Raw genomic sequence first — 23331 nt, forward strand, 5'->3', positions numbered from 1 at the left:
GCTCTGAAAAACTCAGAAGAGTGAGGGGTAAAAGACACAACATGGAGAGTGTGTGACATCTTCAGATTTGTGTATTTAAAGCAGAATTTAACTTCAGCCATGTTGGTATAAGATGATGGTGGTAGATCTTTTTATAACACACACTGCAGATTTAAACACTTTAAGTTATTTATCTTAATACTTATTATAATTCATCCTCTGTCATCTCTATCTCCTGATGAAAGCCACAACATGTGGACTGAATACTTTGAGGGTCAAAGTGTCTTCATGTGTTCTGACAGCTCGACAGGTCAAGAGTTCAGTGAGCCTTCAAATGATGTGTGACGATGATGACAAGTAAAGTGTAATATACTCTCAGGACATAGTTGAATCCTTTTTATTAACCGTGTCACACACAGGTGATGTGTGTAGGTGTTCATAAACATGTTACAAAAACACTTATTGTGCAAATCCTGTAGTGGGGAATTTCAGTCAACTTTTATGGAATCAAATTAAATCGACTTTTTGTCTCAGTTTTATTTTTATTGACGCTTGGCAAACATCTTAATTTGTATAAAAAAGAGAGAAAACAGGAGGAAGAGTGGGGGAACAAAAAACATCTGTTTAAATGATCCAGGTGTCAGAGTGTCTCTGCACCCTGAAGAAGGCACAAGCTGATATGTTTTATGTTTTTAGCCCGATGAATTAAAGACATTTTATATATTTTTCCAATCTGGATCTGGATTATTTATACTGATATTTTTTGGATCTTACGGTTTCCTCCACTTTTTTGAAATCTTGAACTGCATCTCACCCACTTACATATCCGACATCTTATTTCTGATGAGAGGTGTTTATTTATAGGGCGGGTAAACAACTAAAAGCGTACAAAACAATATGCACAGGTAGGGAAGGATCATGTTTTCTCAACACATGTATTCATTAAACTAAAAGTAGACACACATGGAGGTACATCGTTAATCCATTTTCCCCTAAATGAAGTGTATTGTTCCATTTCTTGAGACACGTGTAGTTATTATTTCCATTTTGAAGATGTCGTTGTCATTTCCATCCATGTATAAAAAGTTGGGCCTTCAGCAGGACATTCATGAAGTATTTATCTATTTTCCATTTTGAGTTACATATCCTGACTCTTACAGTCAAAAGGTAATTTCACATTTGAAAATTCATGTATGAACTATTTCCAGTGGTCTTTGATAATATGCAGAACAATCCCAGAATATAAGGTAAAGCTTTTCATTTTGGTTTCCACAGTTTCTCCCACAAACAAGGAGTTTATTATCCCTTCTGAGAGGTTGTAATAAAGTACCTTGTCATCATATTTTCCAATAAAACTCCCTCCATGTATATGGACTTGTACATTTCCGTTGATATCTCCATATTGATTCAAAAGTGGATGCCATATTGTTGCCCATTCTTCCTCAGGTTGACTCTTTAAATCAACATTTTCAACAAATATCAGAAGGGATGGATTACATTTCAGTCATGCAAAATGACAAAGTCCTCAAAAAGCTTCACTTGTGTTAAAAAAAAGGCTGCAGAGGACATTTCAGTATCATACATCCTATAGAGAGATTATCGTTGGAACTTTCCGCTTGGAGAGATAATAAAGTGGTTTGAATCAGCAGCTGGAAACTAAAAAAAAAAAACCCTACTATATATTTAAAATATTCAATTACATCCAAGAAACACACTGACTCTACCTTATGTGTGCTTGAACTCCCCACAAGGTGAAAGAGAGACAGTCAGAGGGAGTGGAGAGACAGGGCTGAGGGAGAGAAGTGGGCGGAGTTTGGAGGAATAGTTTGGTTTTTACGCACCAGACACACACATGCTTCAGTCAGTGGAAACTCGTCACTTACTCTCAGCTCGCAGGAGTCCACGGAGGATTTAATTATCTGTCATACTAGAAACCAGAGCAGAGTGTCCAGATCCTGCAGAGAGAGAGAGAGAGAGAGAGAGAGGGAGACTCCTGAGAGCATCTCCACAGGCTGCGGATGCGCAAAGAGAGGTACGTTTAAATACGACAAACTGCACGACTTAAGGTTTCTACTGTCTGTAAAACAATGATTTATAGATGTATGCTATTCAAAGTGTGTTAACATGAGTTTGCATAGAGGGTCAAAGTCCTGAAGCCGTTTTTGCCTGTTCCACTGAGGCATGCACAGCTCCTCACCTGAAGCAACCTGGTGCCAAAACGTGAGCGTAATTGACGCATCAAATGACGTTTTAATAACTTTTACTCACGTTTTTTAGTCAACACGAGAAGGCTTTAAAAATAACTGTACCACTTTCTATGAGAAGGTGAAATAATACTAAGATTTAGCAAAGGGAGAATCATTTATTTAAGCTGTTAGTTGAGTAACTTTCACAGGAGAATGAATGTAATGGCACGCTGGTTGATAAAATGTGCTGCATTGAACGCGTCCTGGTTGAGTTAATATCATATTTAAACTCACTACAGAATTCTTTTGTGTTGATTTTTGCAAGTGAAACACCTGCCTGCAGGGGTTTTCTCAGCTGTGCAATCCAAAGTTTGTTCCTTTATATGACTTATAAATAACATTTAAAGCCATAGAAAGTTATAAATCAATAATATGAGTATCCATCAGAAAGTTAACAAACAACATTAAACGAATTATCCTCCTAATCATGAAATATCTGCACATTATCAAGGCTGCATATTTGACCTCCCACATCCAGGATGTTCCAAAAAGGATGTTCTTTCTTCAGAGCGAGGATATAGTGGATGTTATTGGGGGTTGGGGGCCTGGACAGGGTCCTATAAGTGAGGTAACTGATACCGTGAATAAGTGCTGCAGAACCATTTTTTTTTTCAAGTAGGATTTTATGAGGAGAGGAACAAGGAGACCTTTGAAGAAACAATCCTCCGCTTTATTGTGTTTCTGAATGAAATGGATGCAAGAAAATGAAGGTTCTGTGTCAGGAGAATAAAAGCTGAATCAGTTGTGCTTTTAACGGCTTGTTAACAAACCATTCAGTCCTCTTCTGTTGGAGTGATGTCATGTTTCAGATTACAAATTTTCTTCTGGAGACTCAGCAAACCCCCCCCCCCCCCCCCCCAAACCCCCTCCAGCACCTCATAGTTTCCATCACCGCACGCCGTCCCCTCACCACCATCATCACGCTCTGATCCCTTTGGGTGAATTTAATAGATTCATTGTAACACTCCGGCTCTGGTTGCACGCAGCACCTAAAGAAATGTGACTCTGTGTTTGTGTGTGTGGCACTAAAAAAAAAAGAGGAATTCCTCGTTTTAGTCTTTTTTTAGAAAACAGAGGGCGGAAAAAAAAGACTTTTCTTCTTCTTCTTCTTCTTCTTCTTCTTCTCAGAGTTGCGACCACACGATCCTGCCACGTTTTGACCACGGTCACATTCCTTTTGAAATTCTTGCGTTGGGCGAAGGTTGGCCCAGTCAGCCAGTGCACAATAACTGAGGACAAGTTAGCTACAGAAAGAAACAAAAAAAAATAGACGATAGAGGGAGATGATGCTGGATTGTCGAGGGACTAGTGGTCATAGACGACAGACGCTCTCATCATGAGTCAGTCTCATTCACACCACTGTCTTTTCCATTTCCCATTTCCCATTTCCGCTGTAAAGCCTGGGAAGAGTTTCAAAGGAGTCGTTTGACATTTGAGGAAACACGTTGATTTGGTCTCTTCGCTGAGATTAAGACAACAAGCTTGATGGCAGATTTATGAAATACGTCGCTGGAGGCTGAGCTAGCTAGCATGAAGGTAAAGAAAAATAGTTTCGCTCAATGGTAACAAACCTGTATTGAAAGCTCGATCCAAAGGCAACTGGACTTTTTCACCTCTCCACCGAAAGGCTTCTTCTGAGCTAAGCTAACCGGCCGATAAGCCTAGCTTCATTTTTATCTGAACAGCATGCAAAGGGTAGCCTATCAAACTCTGGAAAACAAGGTAGATTTAAACATTAGCTGAAATATCAACTGCTCCTTTAATGAGTCAGACGATGATCCAGATTTGCAACTAAACGCCCTACAGCGCCATCCCCAAGTTTACATCCGGATCGCCAGTTCTCAAACATCATCCATCGATCATTTCAGAAGGATTTAACATTTTCTACCTGTGGTTCTTTCCTTCTCTTGTTCTCAGCCGTTCTTCGTTCATCCAAAGTTAAAGCTCAGAATCAGAAGTCAAAACAAACCGGGCAGCTAACATTTAGTAGAGACGGCCGGCCCCAGTCGCTCAGAAAACAAACGTTTGTCACCATTAACACCCAGGTCTTGAACCGTCCAATGCCAGCTGGAAGCCGATGGGAAAATATGTTTACTCGTGTGTTTGCTTTGGATAACAGTCGGCGATCATGGCCGGCTGTCTATTTGCGACGGCCTGCGAGCACAATCCAAGTGCAACAAACATCTCTGCCAAAAGTAACTTCACTGACGAGAGGCCCACTTATTTTAAGAGACTCCACGACCACTTGATTACAAACCGTTTGATCTTTCTCTCCACTTCCGTTGTTTCCCCTCGTCGTTCTCTGAGATGAAGATGCTTTAAACACTGTGTGTGTGTGTGTGCGTGTGTGTGTGTGTGTGTGTGTGTGTGTGTGTGTGTGTGTGTGAGAGAGTCTACTCGTCAGTCCAGAACATATTTAAGAAAACTGTTTTTTGACACACATTCAGGATCCTTAGGGAGACAAATCTACTGATTCCAGACTTTGTCTAAAGCATTTCTGTAGAAGAAGTTTTCATTTTAAACTTCATCCAACTAAACGCCTGCTTACTGAATGACATCATCAGTCAGCCAAACGTACAAAAATGTGTATCGTGACCCAAATGTAGCATGAAGTTACAAATATGAAGATCAAATGTGTGTGAAATTGAGCTTGACACTTTTTTTTTCCAGATCAGATTTTTCTCCTCTCACAGTTTAAAAAAAAAAATTGACTACAATTTGACTGAATTTCCAAACTTAATGTGACGAATGTGTAAAGTCAAACCCCGAGGGAAGACCATGAAACATCGTTGAAGCCTATAGCAGCTTATGACCAAACTTGCTGGAGGTCTCAGAGTTTGGTCGAGTTTCCTTGTCGTGGGAATTCACATTTAAAGAGGCAAGAAATAAATCATTTAAAAGTAAAGTCAAAAAAGAAAACGTCTTCACTTTAGGTCCCTGAGCGATAGTTTTGGATCCGCCGTTGCAGCTTACTGCGAGATGAAGACATGACGCGGTGGTGACTTGTTTACTTGTTGTCTGACTCAGATTGTTTGTCGGTTTACTCGTCAGCCTCGGAGGTGAAACTGCAGCTGTCGCCGTCTCATTGGATAAACAGACAGCCAGCTGGAGACTCGTAAAACAAAGCCAGACGTGCCCTCTGTCTGCTGAGGTGTCTTATTCCCTGATGTTATAGGTCGACTTTTACAGAGTTATGTGTCATTGATATACAGTGAAGTGTGATACAGTATGAGTTAACTTATCGAGGTTACGGGGTTCATCCCATTGAAGTATTTAACCAGAAACAAAATGTGCCTTGTTTTCTTTTAAACTTTTGTAAATAAAGTCAGACATTTATGACTAAAAAGCATTTTCATCACGCGTTGTTGGACAAATATGACAGTTATTGAGCTATTATGGTGGTAAACGCGTAAACTAATCTGCAAATATGTCGACCAATTTCGACATATTTACTTATTTATTAATGGCAGTGAACTTTTTCAGCTGTAAATCCTGAAAATACACACAAATGATCGCTTACAACTGAGGCGGGCCTCTCCATTGGCTGTCATTTTACTGTTATTGTCAGTATTGCGTAACGACACTGATGATTTGATACTTTAAATACATAAAGCAGAGATATTAGCTGAACAGATTCTCTCAAAAGGATTTCCTTGAGAAACTGTTTGAAGCAGCTCTTCGCCCTGATGAGATCTTTAATCAGCAACAACAACAAACACACAATGTGTGTTCATTTTGATTTGTGTGCGTGCAGGCCTTGTGATCTGCAGGAAGCCACAGCACATTGAGCGTCTTTGTACTGCGGGATGAAAGGGAGTGCAGTCATCTGACGGCCATAAGAGACCAGCCTTGTTGTTTCTGTTTTTTTTCTGCAACACTTTATAGCTGCAATAATGAGGGTGTCATTTTTTCCTCCAATGCTGCAGGGCTCCACCGTTGCCATATTGTGTCGCCATCAATTATTCTTATTCATCTCGTCAAATCCAGGTTATGTAACCCAGGAGACACACAATATGAGGACTGTGCTGAGAGTCAGAGGCCATTGAAGTGCCCTAATCCATTTCAGAGGGAGGGGGGAAAAACTGTAAAGAGGGGTGGTAATTAACAAAAGAACTTGGTTACTCACTTTCCTGTTTGAACTGAATGGACACACAGTCTGGGGGAAAGGTGTGAACCAGCTAAAGAGAAAGCAGTGATGGAAAGCTTAATAACTGAGAGAAAGAAAAAGACAGCCTACAGCCAGGCGAGCTGACCTGTAAGGTTCTACTCGTGCACCATTTCAAAAAGGCCAAATGAAACTGTTAGTATCTGAAAATAACTGGAGGTTTCAGCAAAGACTGGGAACACATTATTAACACTAATACAACAAACGCAGTCATTTAAAAATCTGAGTTTTCTTGCACACAAACAATTCCAAAACACTGAAAAAGTGGCTCTAATGCGTTATTGAATCTTCAAGGTTTGAAGTGGAGATAGACACTTTAAAACAAAACATGAATGCTCCCAAATACAGAAGACAAAAATGACATAAATGCAATAAAATCCTTCTGTTAAAACTCCTATAAGGCGACCCATAGGGCTATCTTGAGACAGTTATCTTGAGACCCTTTCACACATACACTCCTGACAATAAAAAAAAAAATCCAACACGATAAGGACAGTGTTTCTTCTATTTCAATTCTATGTGTAATTAGTAATAGTCACAGTATAATAGAAAGAAAGAAAAAAGAAAGATCACATCTATTTCTCACTGGTTATCAGATACAAAACATCACCTCCATCTACCTATCGTAACTTGAATTATTAAAAATAAATACGTTACCACATCTTTATAATCTGTGAAAATACTTCAACTTGAACAAAAAAACCTTTACGTGAGTTGCTTTCCTATTTTAACGACCCGATCAGTGTCTGGTAGGTGTTACAGTAAAGGAGAAAAGAAGGGATTGTACTTTGAGCAATATAGGAATATGGAAACAGTCAAAACAGTCTTTTTTTGAAACAGGCCAGAGGTTGTAAAGCTCCGTTTCAGGTGTAATAACATCACCCCCTAAAAGGCGCAGAGGCTGTTTTCCTAAGCATGAAATGGCATTTCATGGTTGTGACAGATTTAGCACTTTCTCACATATTTACACTGGACTTTATTATGTGTGACAGTGAATAATCTGGTTTGTAAACCTCAGGCACAGTCTAGATTCCTGCACGGGGGGAAAATAAACACAAGCCCCCCCCCCCCGCGCAGCAGCAGCTCTCACGGCTCCCTGCCTGCGGTCTTCAGAAAGTGTCAGGTTGTCGTGGAGTGAACTGACGGCAGCAAACCATGAAGGGACAAAAAACAGAAGGCCTGGTGGCTGATCCTTGGAGACAGTCGCCATTTGGCTAACACTACAAAGAGGTCAGACTCCAGTACATCTCTCAGTGGGACGCCGCACAGCGTTTCAGTGAAACATCCAGCATGTCCATTCATCAAGGTGAAGAGTGTTTAGATAGTTCAGACAGGATGGATGACTGTTTGGTTTATTGTCTCCAAATGAAGAGAACAGGGGTGACAAGTATTCCTGGCTGCAGACCAAGAGGACACCTGTAGTGAACGCCTCCTAAACAAGGTGTGACTCCATGAGTCAGTTTTATGGACTATAAATGTCAGACGGTCTGGATGGTGTGAAGGTCGAATGAAGGGATGCTTATAGCAGACGTCAGTAATAACCTTAAAGCGAGATCTACTGATGCAGATAATGATGTGGCGGACTCTGGCCTGTTGACGAGCAAAGGTCAAAAGAAATAAACAGAAGGACAAACAGCGACTGATTCACAGAGATCAACATGTTGTTCCTTGTTTAGGTTCCCTGTTCCCTTGTTGGTATCTCTCTCTAACAGGAGCCAAAACAAAACAAAATAAACCATTTCCACCATTTTTATATTTCAGTTTTGAATAAATGAAATGGGAAATATAATACGTAAGCTTCAAGGTTTTCGGTGGCTTTGGGCAAGCTAAGCTAAGCTAAGCTAACCATTGCTTGGCTCTTTTCTTACAGTATGCGTCTCGCTGTATTTGCCTATTGTGCAGCTGGCTATTAAGTTCCAATGGACCGTCTACTGGGAGCTATAAAACGTTGATTTTTAACAGTGACGGATTTTAATTAGTCATTGCTGTGGGTTTGGCAGGAGTCCCGTAAGAACTCCCAGCTGGACGCCTAAAGGAGAGCTTGATGACAGACAACAGCTGGAGACCACAGAATGTGTCCACAGATGTTAGGGCTCAGGAAGACGGACATAAAACTCGAAAACTAGGAAGACTATGAGCGGAAGGAAAACCATTGTTCTATCACTGCATTCATCGCAGACATGGACGGACAGGAATAGAAACTCGAACCCCCGTTAGACGATTTAGAAAGGGAAGTTTGGCTGATTTCCCCGTTCAGACAAGGAATCTGACAGAAAACAGAACGAGGATGTGAAGTTTCAGTTTGGTTTTGCTCCGTGTTTTGTTGACCTAGCTGGATGCCCCTTGAAGAGGAAGTGGTGTTATCTGCAGGGAGGGATGTATCAGGGGTGTCCTCAGTGTTGTGCTGATATTAAAGGGGGGGAAAAGTCTTGGGAGTAGAAGGAGTTTCTGTCTCGGCCTCAAGGCATTACTGAGCGCAGACTGTTTATTCTTGTATGTTTAACCTGAAAGTGCTGCATCATTGGTTATTAGAAAGAAAATGTTTGATGGCATCCAGACTTTAGAAATGTAAACTACAATTTCAAGACGACTCCTTAACAGACCAGATAGGCCACAAAGCGTGAAGCCCGATATCTCTCCACGAAGAGCGATGGTTATTTCTTACCAAAAAAGGTTCCTCCAGGAAAAACAACTGCCACTCATTAGATCGCACTGACCCCTTAGTCCTCTCGTCATTTTTGACCAAGCCATGTGACGTCTCCAACCTTTGAGTACAGGAGCAGGAGGGGGTCTGAGCTCATTCCTCGATCCCTTTGGGAGATTTCAAAAGCCACACGATTTCTCTGCTGCACTTTGCTGAACCCGCCTCCTTTTTTTTTGACATTAAAGAAACATGTCAAAGTCATTCTGAGCCCAAAAATAGGGGGTTGGAAATTATAAACAATGACCTTTTTCCAAGTGAAATATTTCCCTGTCTGCCCCTTGGAAATGCTCATGGAGTTGTGATCCTGAGCATGAGCACATAACCCAAACTCCAGAGGCCTTTCCTTATCCATAATCTTTACCCACGATGTCTATATCTGTCTAAACCCAGCCTGCCCAGTCTTAACAGATCCACAGGAGAGTATTTTAACCTCCCACACTTCATTTCCTCGCTCATTTCCCTTTTGCTGCTGCGCTCTGCTAAGCCTCACTGTGTTCACTAATAATGGTTGGGTAATGTTACTGCCTGTATGCCCAGCCCTTTTTTCCACCTGTGCTTCCTCTAATCATCAAGCAGTATCAAGTCGGATCAAATCTAAGAGGGAAGAAACACAAAGCTTCTTTGGACTAAATTTAGGGCCTGATTCTCTAAGAATGGATTGCGGCCGCGGCGCCAATAGCTCAAAAATTGCACATGATTTCCCGATGCTATCTGCTCCTCCTCGAGGTTTAATTCACAAAGCGCAAAGCAGTAATAATATTCAGGGTGCACAAATGACTAAAAAAGGTGTCCTTCGTGCAGTTTGCTCTTGTCTTGGGTGTGAATGTGGAGAAAAGCTTATAGCTGAGCTCTCACGCTGACGGAGCACAATTTTGTCCAAGATGATGAGTTCGGAGGGCGGGGAACCTTTGTCAAGTTTATTTTAAGGCCAGCCTGGAAAAATGTAATACGACTGTCACCATTTGAAACAAAGCTTCCTCCCAGAATGGAGCAAGTATACAGGCAACTCAAAGACAAAGCAACACTGGCATCCATGTAAAGGCTTCACACTGTCTCTGCATTCGGATTAAGAGTCGAGTCAGTGACAGCCTGATTTAACTCCTGGTTATGTTAATAATAGTAAGTTCAAAGTAATAGTTCCAGACCTTATATACCGATAACTTATTTTAAAGACATACAGAGGCTGATGTGTTTTTCTGATCCCTGGAAAGCTGTGTGAAATCTTTTAGAAATACTGCGGCGCAGTTACCACCAACTCTCAGCAGACAGTTATGTTTTCACTCTTAACTGTGTGTGCATAGTAGTTAGTGAGAATTATAGGCTTTTTGAAATTGCATAGAAAGGTGGAAATCTTTCTCTGTGTCTGCATAATGGCTCATTTAAATAGGCACAAACAGCACCGGTGCAGAAAGATGACATTTGCTCTGCAGTGCAATTTACAGTATATGCATTTAACCCTTTGTGTGTGTTTTGTGATATAGACTGTCATTTAAACGTTTAGCAGACACAAAAACTGAGCAATCCTTTTTCGTAAATCCGGCCATTAGTTTTGACTTTTTCGACATTTTATTTGATCAAAAGTTTTCCACTGATCCAATTAAAATGTGGGATCATCTTGGCTTTAAAGTGATGATACATAAGCTGTATAATATATATATAACTATATGTAGCATTACAATAACCATATTTTAGTGTGAAGCAGGTTATGATTACACAATGAAATATTGTCAATGAAAAACCTGTTGAAACAAAAGTTCTATAAATAAACTTTCCAAATGCAGTTTTAAACTAGACACATTGTCTCTGACATATAAAAAATAAACCATGTTAGCTCATTATTGTCAATGTGGACCCTGTTGTTTATGCATTCTTATGTTCTTATTTCTTTCTTGTTGGCATGTGGCTGCCCATTACAGTCCTAAAGGGCCACAAAATATTCAGCAGATGCAACCAAGAGCATCTCATTTGATGAGTCAGTTTATTCAAAATCTCCTCCTTCTTCTCTTGAGAGGACTTTTAGGGTCACTGAAGAGTAGAAATTCACTATTCATGTGGCATCTCAGTCGAATCGATGAAAAAGACAAGCCTGGAGTATAACTAGAGATATGTTTTGAAGATCAGCCCCATTTCCCCTGTGGGATTGTGTTCAGCAGAATGAAAGGAACGCAGGACATAAAAAGCAACAAAATGAGGGATTTGAGATTTGGGTCACACGCACAACCCCATCAGAAGATCGTTATAAGACAAATCTTTCCAGTGAAAGTTTTCTGCTACAGAACAAGTTACTGAAAAGTGATGTGGTTGATGTTTTGCTTATAGCTTAGGGTCGTTTTTTAAAAATCGATTTTAAAGAAGAAAACCCAATATTTCTCTGCCTAATCATTCAGAAGTTAAAGGTAACGCACTTTGGAGAAGCCTTTTAAATTTTCTGAGCATTCCTACAATCATCTATATGAAACATTAACAGATGTTCAGAAACAGCACAATGCCAAGAAATAGCTAAAGTTGCAGATATTAAAATGAAAAGTTGTTGCTAATAACAGGAGAAGGTTGCAAGTTGAAAGTTAACAAAGGGAATAAACTTGATAAATGATTGGTATTTCCCTTTAAAGTCAGGCCAAACAAAGATGAAAAAGCCCTCGAGAGCCTTTGAAATGGAGAACACTGTTTCACTTCAGCTCCCAACAATTAATATTGTTTGGTCGTTCTTTCTCGATGCCAAACCGCCACAGGAGGTTTCTTACAAGAATGAGGGGGAGGGAGAGCCAGACGTCACCAGGCTTTCCTTTATTAGTGAGCAATGGTGTAACAGGAGAAGCAGTTATATCATTACTGGACTGATCTTTGATAAATCAGCCATGACTCTTTAAAGTTAGTGTTCACTTAGCCCTTTCTCTTCCTGCAGTGACAGCTTTCTAATTGTGGAACATTTGGAACATTGAACAATATTTAAACTTTAATTGCAATATGATGTAAATCATCTCCCTTCCTTGCAAGTTGTGGGTTAATCTTTTTCAAAGTCACCAACAATATCATCTCTCTAACAGTTATTTAGTGACCATTTGTCCTAAATTACCCACTACTTCACTAGCTCTTCCTTGTCCTGGCTAATTTATATCTTACAGACAGAAAAAACTAATTAGTATTAAAAGCTCATAGACTCCTCTGTTGCTAGGTGTTCCTCAGGGTTCACTGCTTGGTCCTCTCTTATTCCTTTTCTTTGTATTCTTTCACTTTATAAAATAATCTGTCATTAGGTCTTCTCTTCTTATTCTATGCTGATGATGTCCAGCTCTGCATCCCCTAAAAAATTAATCAACACTGCAACTCAACAATCCCTCAAACTTGACTCTCACAAATCCAATACGATCATCAAAGGTCCCAAAGCCCTCGTTATAACCAACTTCTGCCTAAAGATTCACTCACGACCTTGGAGTGATTCTAGACAAGATCATCTCTTTCAAACGAGAGGTTAATCTCATCATCAAAACAGCCCTATTCTCTTCAAACATAAAGCCTGTCTCCACCCATCCAACGTGCAAAAATGTTTAATGGCATTTCTCATGTAACTGCTCGTACCCTGCAAGAATGAAATTATATTTGAATCAGGAAACTACGATTTAAATGTAAATATTCAATTTCAACACACTGCACATTTACTGCACATTGCACAAGTTTACAGAACTCTGGACTAATAACTCTGAAGCTAACTATTCAAAAGTACACTCAGTTTACTGCACATTGCACAAGTTTACTTTTTCTTTACATTTTATTTTATTTTATTTACCATTTTGTTTTGTACCTTTGCACAATTTAGAATTTATTACTGTAAATATTATTTATCTTATTTTACCTCATTTTATTTGATCTATTTTACCTTATTTTGGTTGTATTGCACCGTGGGACGGAGACAAACGCAATTTCGATTCCACTGTATGTCTGGCATATTTTGAAATTGACAATAAAGTTGACTTTGACTTGACTTTGACTTTGACCAGCAGTTTTTGTACCCAATACATTCATTCAACCATAGGTGCAGCCTGGAACCACTCGTTTTCATTGACTCATTGGAAGTGGACCCAAGCAGGCACTTAATTTCATTTTCTTGCCAACTGGCAAACGTAGGAGGCATTTTGTCAAGTTTTTTCCTTTTAAATATGAACCCTGTGTAGGGCAGCCTATCACATTTTTTCCATTGAAAGGGAACCCGAAGGAATATGTCTCAACATTTCATCCACAGGAAAGGCAACCTATTTGGCAAGTTTTCCTGATTTGAAGTGATCCCTAGAGAGCTTTTCATCAAGTTTACTTCAAAGGACGGGTACCAAATTAGGCCTTTCGTAATGTTTTCTTCAATAGAAGTGCACCCTGGAGGGAACTGTTTTGCATTTCCTCTCATACCAGGCCACTTAAGAGGGATACTGATCAAGTTTTTTCTCCATTGGAGGGGCAGCCTAGGGACGTCAGTATGTTTCCTACACTGGAAAGGGTACCCTGGAGATCACTTCCATCGCATCTTTTTACACATTAGGCCACTCTGAAGGGACGTTAATGTTACTTAAATGCTCCCTGCTCCACATTTCACAGCATTTTTCCTCCCTCAAAAAGCCAGACACAAACAGGCCCTCAGAATCCATCTGACTGCCTTCCAGAAGTACACTCCCTCTGTTCCACTTACCTGCTCCTACACTCCAGGAAAAAGTCCAAGGGAGGGAGCCAATGTAGTGATTTCCAAGATTTGTCTTTGTTTAAGAAGTAGCCTAAATCAAATCTCTGCTGAGAGTGTTTGATTGAAAGTCATTTTCCTGCCATGTGCCTTAAATCATTTTCATGTTACTGGATGTTTTTAACCTTTTGTACAAAGTGTCTTTTGATACCTTAAAGAGATCGCTTAAGTGTTTATAAGTTGTTTTCCTTCCCCCTTTTGTCTCTCTCGCTGTGATTAACTTCCCAGCTGTTTATCCAAAAACTGTAACCTCCCTTCTATCTGCTTTTTCTCTGTGTCTTACTTATCTCCCTCCTCCTCCTTCCTGCTCGGCCTTCTTCTTGCTGATAGTGAATGCTAAACTGTGCCTGTGTCTTCTCCTTTCCACAGGAGGTCAGTCAGAGAGAGACATCATGAGTGACCAAATGGACTGCAAGAACTGCAAGGAGTCCCTGTGTGGACGCAAATACATCCAGGTGGAGGAGAAGCCTCACTGCATCCCGTGCTACGACCGCATGTACGCCAACACCTGCCAGGAATGTAAAGAAATCATTGGTCACAATGCAAAGGTGAGCTCAGCTTGTACAATATTTGAAAGTATTTTTAAAATATCTGTACTTTAATTAAGGGTATTTTTCTAGTATGGTTTAACATTTTAGAGGAGAAGAAGTACTTTATACCAAACTACACCAAATTATACCAAATTTTACAGCCGCAATTAAGAAACATTTTATGATTTTCTATCCAAAATATGAGATTTATAAGGAAGAGCTGCGTCTAATGCTTTCCTTTTCCATCAACCAGTTGATTCTCTGCCTGCTTTCATAGGTAATGTAAAAGTTATTTGATCAATTTAACTATTAAAAAAAGAAAAAATGTCAATCACAGGTGCACCAGTGGCTGAGTGGTTAGGGAGCGCGCCCCATGTACACAGGCTATAGTCGTCGAAGCTGGCGGCCTGGGTTCAAATCTGACCTTTGACCTCTTTACCGCATGTCCTTCCCCGCTCTCTCTGTCCCTGATTTTGGTCTCTAGCCGCTGTCCTATCTCTACAATAAAGGCATAAAAGCCCCAAAACAAATATATATATTTTTTTAAATGCCACATTTCCCCATAGTCCAAGATGACTTCCTCCATTGTCTTGTTAAGATAGAACATGAACATGATTTAAAACATAAAAAAACAGTGAACCTTCATCTGGAAGTTACATTATAAGCAAGGCCAATTTATTTGTGTTTTAGCTCTCTAAGAGATCTGATTTATTCCTTTACGTTCAACTCTCCAAGATTATATGCACTCAAACCTTAGCTCACTGGAAGTGTAGAAATATACCTTTATTTTGAAAAACCTGGCTACAAGAAATGGCCGATCAGTGACATATGGAGAGGGTCCGATATAGTGTCTCACTAAGTTCTGCAACATTTGACAAAATGTGGCAGTCGTTCTTGTTTTATGAATCAAAGACGACCCAAAGTGTTTCCCTGCTTGTATACGTTTGTGCAAACAGATTCCTGCTCCGCATATATGCACTGAAACCATGTCTTTATTTATCCTGTGACAGACCCATTAGAGGTGAATTATTATGGGTAGTTTTACTTTGGAGAAAAAAAAATGCAGAACTTAAACTCTTAGTGCATCGTAGTTTTGCTTCTCTTACTCCTGTCAGTGATTTGAGTATTTAATCCACCACTGAAGTAGTAAACGTCTGACTGCTTTTTAGGAAAACCAGCTGCCCAGAAGCTTTAGTGACTAAAGATGAAAAACACATCCCCAAAGGAAACACACCCCACAGACGCCATGAGGCCTTCAGTGTTCTGTAAATTATAAACTCCATGTGAGGGATTGGCTGCAATTTATCATCCTGCTTGCTTTGGCCGTCCCTCCTCCGCACAAGACATAACAACATCCATCCCTCATACTTCCCCGTCCCGCCGCTGTAGTTGTTTCTTTTACTGTGAAAACCCCATGCCTCGAAAAATAGATTTTTCAACCCAACATCGTTCAATGGAGCCCATTTATCAAAGCGCTTGCTTGAACTGCAGATGAACTGGAACACAAGCAGCTGTTAGACAGAATTCACAATGTGGGTTATTCTGATTCTGAAGGAAAATATTAAAGAAAGCTTTAAGCCTCTCCTGTGTGGAGAAAAAGCAGGGTGTTGTCTTAAGTTGGAAACTTTGGGTTGCATGTCTGCAGTCATCCCCAAAAAAAAAACCTACATGCTCTTGTGCAGGAAACTGAATCCCTTGGTTGACCGTGACCTCAGACGTCCAAGCAGGAGGGGGGGCAGCAAACCCCTCTGTGAGGAACAATAACATCATAATTATCAAGTGTTTTTATTACAGCCAAAGGTTAACAGCTTGAGTTTCTATATTATCCACTCTTAACAGATGACACTGATTTTTGGGTTTTCTTAACATGAACAAACCCACAAGATCAAAATAAAAACACTTAAATCATGACTGTTGAATCATCTTTAAACGCTCAGTGTGACTGTCTTCTCTTTCCAGGAGCTCTTCTACGAGGACAGGCATTACCACGCACACTGTTTCCGTTGTTTCCGCTGCGACCGCTCTCTGGCAGACGAGCCCTTCACCAGCCAGGAGGACGCGCTGGTGTGCAGCGACTGCTACTGCAACGAGTACTCCTCCAAGTGTGTGGCCTGCGACAAGATAGTCAAGCCAGGTAGGAACAACAGTGACCGGCTGTCTCACACACACACACACACACACACAACGTTCACACACCTCCCCCGGGGAAAAAGATCTTTGAGTAATCAGTCAGACAGACACAACGTTCACACCCTGTCTTTTCACGGATAAAGAGGCTAATGAGTTTTTGTTATCTGGGGCGTGACAGCTTCGACGTGACAGAATGATTGTTTCCTCGCTCCGGTGAAAATATCTCTCAGCGGGGACGTTCTGCTCGGGGCGCTGTGTGACGACACGGGTGCAGCGGCGGGGTGTCGGATGACTGAAAATGACCAGGGGCCTTTTGTGGGTGGTGTGGGATTATTTCACTCACCACTTCTTCTTCTGTTGAAATGAGCAGTCTTTTCTTTTTAGTTTCTGTTCGGCTTTGGAATGCCTTTTAGAAATCTGCCGTCGTCGCCCTCGTGCAGCCAAGTTCAAGTAGAAAACACCGTCATCCCTCTGGGCAAGCATTACAGGTCTCGAAAGTCGTAAAACAAGGCCGGTGATTAAATCCTGACGTCCAGTTTCTGGGGTGTATTTCTGGCTTCTAAGTTGAACCTCTGCAGTGGAGCGTGTAATGTTTAGTGCAGTTTAATTTCTTTCTTCCACCCAAAAATACAAAAATACAAAACTTGTGACTAAATATTACAGCACATGTGTGGGTGTGTTAGAAACCTGTTAATCGCTTGAATGAAAATCACACTTAGGAGACATATACAAGGTAGTAAAAACATGCAAAACCACCAAAACAGAAACCAGACAACTTGTGGAAAAAGAAATGGAGATGAAGGTGGAGACATTATATGACCAACAATATCTTATAGTAGTTATTACAGCAGGGAATAACTACTTTTTCCTCCACATAGACGATAACGCAGAAGAACCAGCGGCCTAGTGGTTAGTTCAAAGCAGGCAGGCCGGGTTTGAATCTGACCTGTTGCTCTTTTGCCTCATGTCATTCCCCACTCTCTCTCTCTGATTCCAGACTCTATCCACTGTCCTGTCTCTCTAATAAAGGTATAAAAGGCCCAAAAATAAATCTATAAACAAAGAAACTGCAGAGGAACTCAGTAAATAAGCATTTTTCAGTCCTTAAGATAACATGTGTCAAACTCCAAGTCTGACATGAGGGGACAAAAGGTCACACAGGAGATGGTTGAAACTAAATATGAAGCATTGTTAGGATGCATCACAGCCGTGTTCATTACGGCCCGTCAGGTTGTTTAGATGCAATATAATCTGATGTTCTTGAATGGTTGTGAAAGAACAGGTTCAGCTGTCACACTGAATCATAGTTTTTGGTTTTCTCAAGACTCGTGTGAACGCTTTCAGATGTCATTCAAGTTTAAAGTTACACAACCACAGGGTAGAGATCGCAGGAAACCCCGTGGAGGATATCTTCAGTCAGACCTAACCCGTTCTCCTTCTCTTTTTTTTTCCTGACAGGTTCAAAGTTGTTGGAGTACGGCGGCTCCACATGGCACGAGGACTGCTTTGCGTGTCACGGCTGCGAGAAGTCGATCGGCGCCGAGGCGTTCATTCCAGACCAGAACAACTATTACTGCGTGCCGTGCTACGAGGGCCGCTTTGCTCCTCAGTGCAACCACTGCAAGAAGGTAAATCAGGCCTAGTATCACAATGTTAAAGATTAAAGTCAAGATGAAAAATCCAATCATGATTTCCTCCCAATAAACAAAAAAGACTCAATACTTCAAAAAACACAAAAGCTGTAAAACCATAGACTGTATAAAACATGGACGTAGCATTGGTGACATCACACATTGATTTCTGAAGAAGCATTATGAAGCCTAACGATTGGGGTCGCCAAATTGAAAAACACCATCTAACATCAGGCCGATCACGAATCAGGCAAGGAGGTGGAGCTAAGGTGGGCGGAGTCATTAGCTTATTGAGATGAAAACCAAATGGGCATCTGCTGGTTTTAGGAGCGAGCCTCCAGTGGACACTTGAAGAACTGCAGTTTATGCACCTCTCCATTGGCTTCATTTTTTTAACACCAGAGGTTACTGCTTGGGTAAAACCATTTTTTGTTTCCTGAATTCCAGGGTTATGAGTCCACAGACTCTAAGTTATTTACTTTGATGAAAGTAATAAATCTGACAGCGCCTGGTTATGCCAAACGTTTTGCAGTGGACAACTTCATGGACTTCATCTTTCTGTCTCGTACTGATACTGCTATCCCTTCAGTGTACGTAAATTAGTGTTTTTCTAACGCCCAGTGTTTGGCGTTTAAAGATTCAATGTCCTGTCTTCTTATCCTGGTTGAACAGGAAATATGATGGAAGCTAAAAACACAAATGTATACAGATTAATTTTTAAATTTAGGACTTTAAACCTGTGGAGAAAATTTCCAATTAATCATTCAGTTGAAAAAATGTCCATTGCAATTTCATAGAGTAGATAAAACGTAGCAAATACTGAACCATGCCTGAACCAGAGACTGTTTGGTGTTTGTTGCCTGCTTGAGGAATTTTAAGAATGAATCGCTGTCGTAAGTTGCGAGGGATACCTGTGATATCGTTTTTCATTTCGGCGTTTAGCAAAACAATGAAGGCTGAATTCTCCCCATGTCATTGTGTCACCAATAACTTTAATGAAAAGTAATCAACTTTGTGACAATGATGATCAAAATGTTTTAATGACTTCAGTGGAAGGATAAAGCAACACAGGAAAGTTTCATCATCGGATAAAAAACTACTTAAATTAAACATTATAAATAAAAGACTTGCATGATTTTTTTCCTGTTTGTGGTTTGTGAGCTCCGTCCCAATGTTCTGTTCGGCGTCCCACAAATATGTGTACCACAAAATGTTAGGAAATACATGCCACAATGTAATTAAATTCTTAATGATTTTGTGTTTTCATTTAGTCGTCTGAGTAATTAAAATCAAATATGTTGTTTAAACAACGTCTAAACAGAGACATCACAACAGGCACTTCTTGGTACCAGACTGCTCGCCGTTAGAACCAGAGCATCGTCGTTTAAACGGAAAACGTTTTGTTTTTGTATCCCGCAGGCTCTGACTAAAGGAGGCGTGACCTACAAGGACGAGGTGTGGCACAGAGAGTGTTTTCTCTGCACGGGCTGCAAAGCTCCGCTGGCCGGGACGCCCTTCACCTCGCAGGGAGACAGTCCGTACTGCGTCAAGTGTTTCAGCAGCCTGTACGCCAAAAAGTGTGCCGGCTGCAACACGGCCATCACAGGTCAGTGGATAGTACAAAAAAAACACTACGACAACATTGTTTGTTTGTTTGTTTGGTTGGTTGACACAACAGAGAGAATTCTTGCCTTTTATCATCCCAGTTTTCTCCCCATGAGTCCTGTCTTTCTCGATTATCCACAATCAGTTAAATACAAAACCAGTAATCTTGAACAATCAGGTGTAGGCAGTCAGATAACTAAAGTGTATTCCCATTCATAAAAAAGGCCAAATGTCACCAGTTGAATGAACAAGTGGCAGCAGAACATCTTCAGTTTGCATCGATGGTTAATACTTAGTTCGAGTAGTGAGCGGTAAACCCTGATATCAAACGATGATGTCGACAAAATAAAAATACAAGTAGTAGCACTGAACGACGCGCTCCCCTGATATCTCCACCCATGGACTCCATCCCTCAGTCTAGAGCAAAACTTTTGTGCATGTCTGCCATTTTTATTATCACTACAGAGGAGTGATGTCTACCGGGAAAACTCAGGGGGGGGTCTCATTGCATTTAAAGAGACACACACACCAAAACGGAGCGTTCAGAGAGAGCTGGTTTATACAGGGTCACAAACCTCCTCTGGTGCTTGATTCATGTTATATTTTGACCAAAGCACAGCACAGATGTTTCATTTAGACCACAGGGGGACTGTTTGAGAAGGTGGGAAAGTGGAATAATATGTCCTCTTTAATACGCCTCTTTCACTTAAAAAAAAACAAAACAGTTCACATGCTGAAATTGAAAATCATATCAAGCTAAAACTAAGCACCAATACAAGTACAACAATATCTTCTTTTCATCGTCTATCTGACCTGACAATGTTTTCAGTTTTGGCAAAGAACCCTAATAAACCAGAGTTAAATGAGAACCTGAATGAGGTGTTTTTGAGCTCAGCTGTAAACTAGATGCCAGCAGGTTGACATAACTCCCAGTTCTTTATGCTCTCACTGCTAAAAGCTGATGTCATCTTGTATTCATTAGTGTCTCGTGTTCAATGTTGTAAGGCTGTAATTAACTCTATTTTCCACTCCTTGTAAAACATTCCTCCTTTATTCGCTCACGTGTTGTGCTCGCGTCTCACAGGGTTCGGAGATGGGAAGTACGTTTCGTTCGAGGATCGGCAGTGGCACCAGCCGTGCTTCAAGTGTTCCCGCTGCTCTGTGTCGCTGGTCGGCTCCGGCTTCTTCCCAGACCGCGACCAGATCCTGTGTACAGACTGCAACAGCGACGACTGACCGACGCTCAAAACAACACCCGCAACCTCGCCGAGCAAATATCCGACTTCTAAACCTTCCTCTTGCACATGAACACTGCGATGTTACTAATTCAGTCACAGCGTAAAAAGCTGATACGAAGATCAGTATTTACAACTCCCTTCTTGTTATCTTTTAGCACATCACAATGTTTGTATAAATTCTGCAGAAACGTCCTGTGTGTTGAACTTGTACGACTTTGTTTTTCTTTATTTAATGTTTTGTACATCTGAGACTGAAGACTTTAATGAAAAGTTACACATAAACTGTTAAACCTTTTGTTCACTCATGGAGGTTTAATGCATCATTTTATACAATATTTTCATGACAGCTAGATGTGACCAACATTTGAATGTTTAAACCTATGCCTGCTACATGTATTTATACTTATGAAATACTATAACTTTGTATAAAGCTGTCCTTCACCTCAAACCCTTCTCGCTTTATCTCAACCTATTTCTTTAAAGTGATTTTTTAAAACATCTTTACTGGCATCTATGCAATAAAAATATCAAAAAACAAAAAGGTTAGTTTGTTTGTCTGTTCTGGTTGTTAACAGAGGAAATTAAATCAACACGGTTTAAATATCTGATTCCCTGCAGCAAACAGATTCATTCATTTTCTTTGACTTCGGCTTTTACTGTTTATTTCGTGGGATTTACTCCAGTATGTTTAAGAGTTTAAAACCATAACCACCTGTTAAGCGAGCGTCATCACGGTCACAAAGGTCACGCAAGCAAATAATCAGGTCAAGCTCAAATCTTCATTCATTTCGTAAATCGAAGAGATGAAAGTTATTGTTTCATTATGTGATGCTTTAATCATCTAAATCTGTCTTGACAACCTCTTTAGAATGAACGATGGTTTTCTGTTGACGGTCCCATCGAAATGTTCCTGAACTGTGACTTACATCATCTACAAAAACATTTACAGTTCGGGACCTCTGTGCTGCTCTGCTCCGATTGTGTTTGTACGGAGGCTCTGCCAGGCCGGTGTCCACGTCAGGAGGAGGGACGGAGAGACCAGCAGATAAAGAAGAAAGAAAGTGGTTTAGTCCTGAGGTACTTTGATCGTTATGGTCTTGATGGTAATACCGCTTACATGCTGTTTGACGCCTAATCGGGTCAAGAAATTAAAATATATAAATACAATGTTAAAAAATAAACCAAAAATAGATTTTGAGTTTCATGTTTAGACCATCATCCATGCCCTCAACTTCACCTATAGTCCTTTAATCAACAGACTACATGACTTTGGGTCTTACATTTTCTACTTTTTTTTTCAGTTTTCTTCTATTTGTGCTTCTTGTGCGCTCAAATTTTTTGTCCTTTTTCCCATTATATTATTTTTTCAAATACACAAACATTTTGTGGGAATTACTGATTCATTATTTTTTTATATTAAATATTTGTTTCGGAGCTTTTCGCCTTTATTTGATAGGACAGTAGATAGAGTAGGAAACCAGAGACTTGCAGGAAAGGAGCCACAGGTCGGAATTCAACCCCGGGCCGCCCGCTTGGAGGAGCCTCCACACATGGGGCACGGCCAGAGGCGCTGCTTGTCAACAGGCATGGCAGGCCACTGGGCCCCTGACGGCTAGACAAACTTAAACCAAAGCTGTGGCTCGAAATGTGCAAATTTTGCAATGACAGTAGGGAACCTCCCTAAGGGGCCCCATCTGACAGCACTCACTCTCGTTGTCCTGCTGAGTGTTGCATTTATTATGACGAGAAAACCAAAGTTTGTCAATGAAAGTAAACACACACAAAAAAAGAGGGAATTATAGGAGTAAGAGTCGGGACACTGGCAGACAAAACGGTGACGAACGCTGGTTGGAGGGTCCCCCCAACTAGTTTTTGCCCAGGGCCCCACCAGACTCTAGAAACACCACTGGGCCCAGCTGAACCGTAGGCATTCTGCGACCCAGTACTGTTCTGTGTTAGCATGTTATTTATGAAGAAATATGACTCGGGAAGTTCATTTTTGACTTTTTTTTAAAGATTATTTGACTCAACAAAAAGTGCAACCTCACATTTAAAACTCCAAAACAAACTTGTCAGTGGACTTTTATTCTAAATCATTTATTTATAGTATAAAATATATGTGATTTTAACATGAGTTATACAGGCTGGGGAAAGGAACAGTGTTTAAATATATAGATAAAAATCACGGATTTGGCCCGGACAGGTGATAATGTCAAATTGTGGGCACTCTCTTAAACTCCCGGCGCCTCGTATTCCCTCGTAAACTGAAATATGTAGCTGTCCAGAAGTGATCTACATTCCTGCTACGTCCTGCTTTTGATCATCTTTTATGAGCGAGTGTAAAAGTGTTGACTTGTTGTAACAAGCCTGTCTTTTT

The 23331-nt window shown here is 40.6% G+C and overlaps 1 protein-coding gene across 1 annotated transcript; it reads left to right on the top strand.

Annotated features, from left to right (window-relative positions):
- The first annotated feature begins 1822 nt into the window (after positions 1-1822).
- LOC132991289 (four and a half LIM domains protein 3-like) lies at positions 1823-21495 on the top strand. The gene is made up of 6 exons (XM_061060001.1): positions 1823-2011; positions 14190-14368; positions 16310-16484; positions 17939-18108; positions 19531-19717; positions 20801-21495. Exons 2-6 carry the CDS (start codon positions 14213-14215, stop codon positions 20950-20952), a joined length of 840 nt encoding a protein of 279 aa, XP_060915984.1. The 5' UTR covers positions 1823-2011; positions 14190-14212; the 3' UTR covers positions 20953-21495.
- The last annotated feature ends 1836 nt before the right edge of the window (positions 21496-23331 follow it).

The sequence above is a fragment of the Labrus mixtus genome, chromosome 16 (assembly GCF_963584025.1).
Source record: "Labrus mixtus chromosome 16, fLabMix1.1, whole genome shotgun sequence".
NCBI lineage: Eukaryota > Metazoa > Chordata > Actinopteri > Labriformes > Labridae > Labrus > Labrus mixtus.

Bases quoted from the DNA above. Each gene is read 5' to 3' on its own strand.
- LOC132991289 (XM_061060001.1), top strand. From the start codon at position 14,213: ATGAGTGACCAAATGGACTGCAAGAACTGCAAGGAGTCCCTGTGTGGA. The intron at 14,369-16,309 runs GTGAGCTCAGCT...TTCTCTTTCCAG, and splicing joins TCATTGGTCACAATGCAAAG to GAGCTCTTCTACGAGGACAG. The intron at 16,485-17,938 runs GTAGGAACAACA...TTTTCCTGACAG, and splicing joins CGACAAGATAGTCAAGCCAG to GTTCAAAGTTGTTGGAGTAC.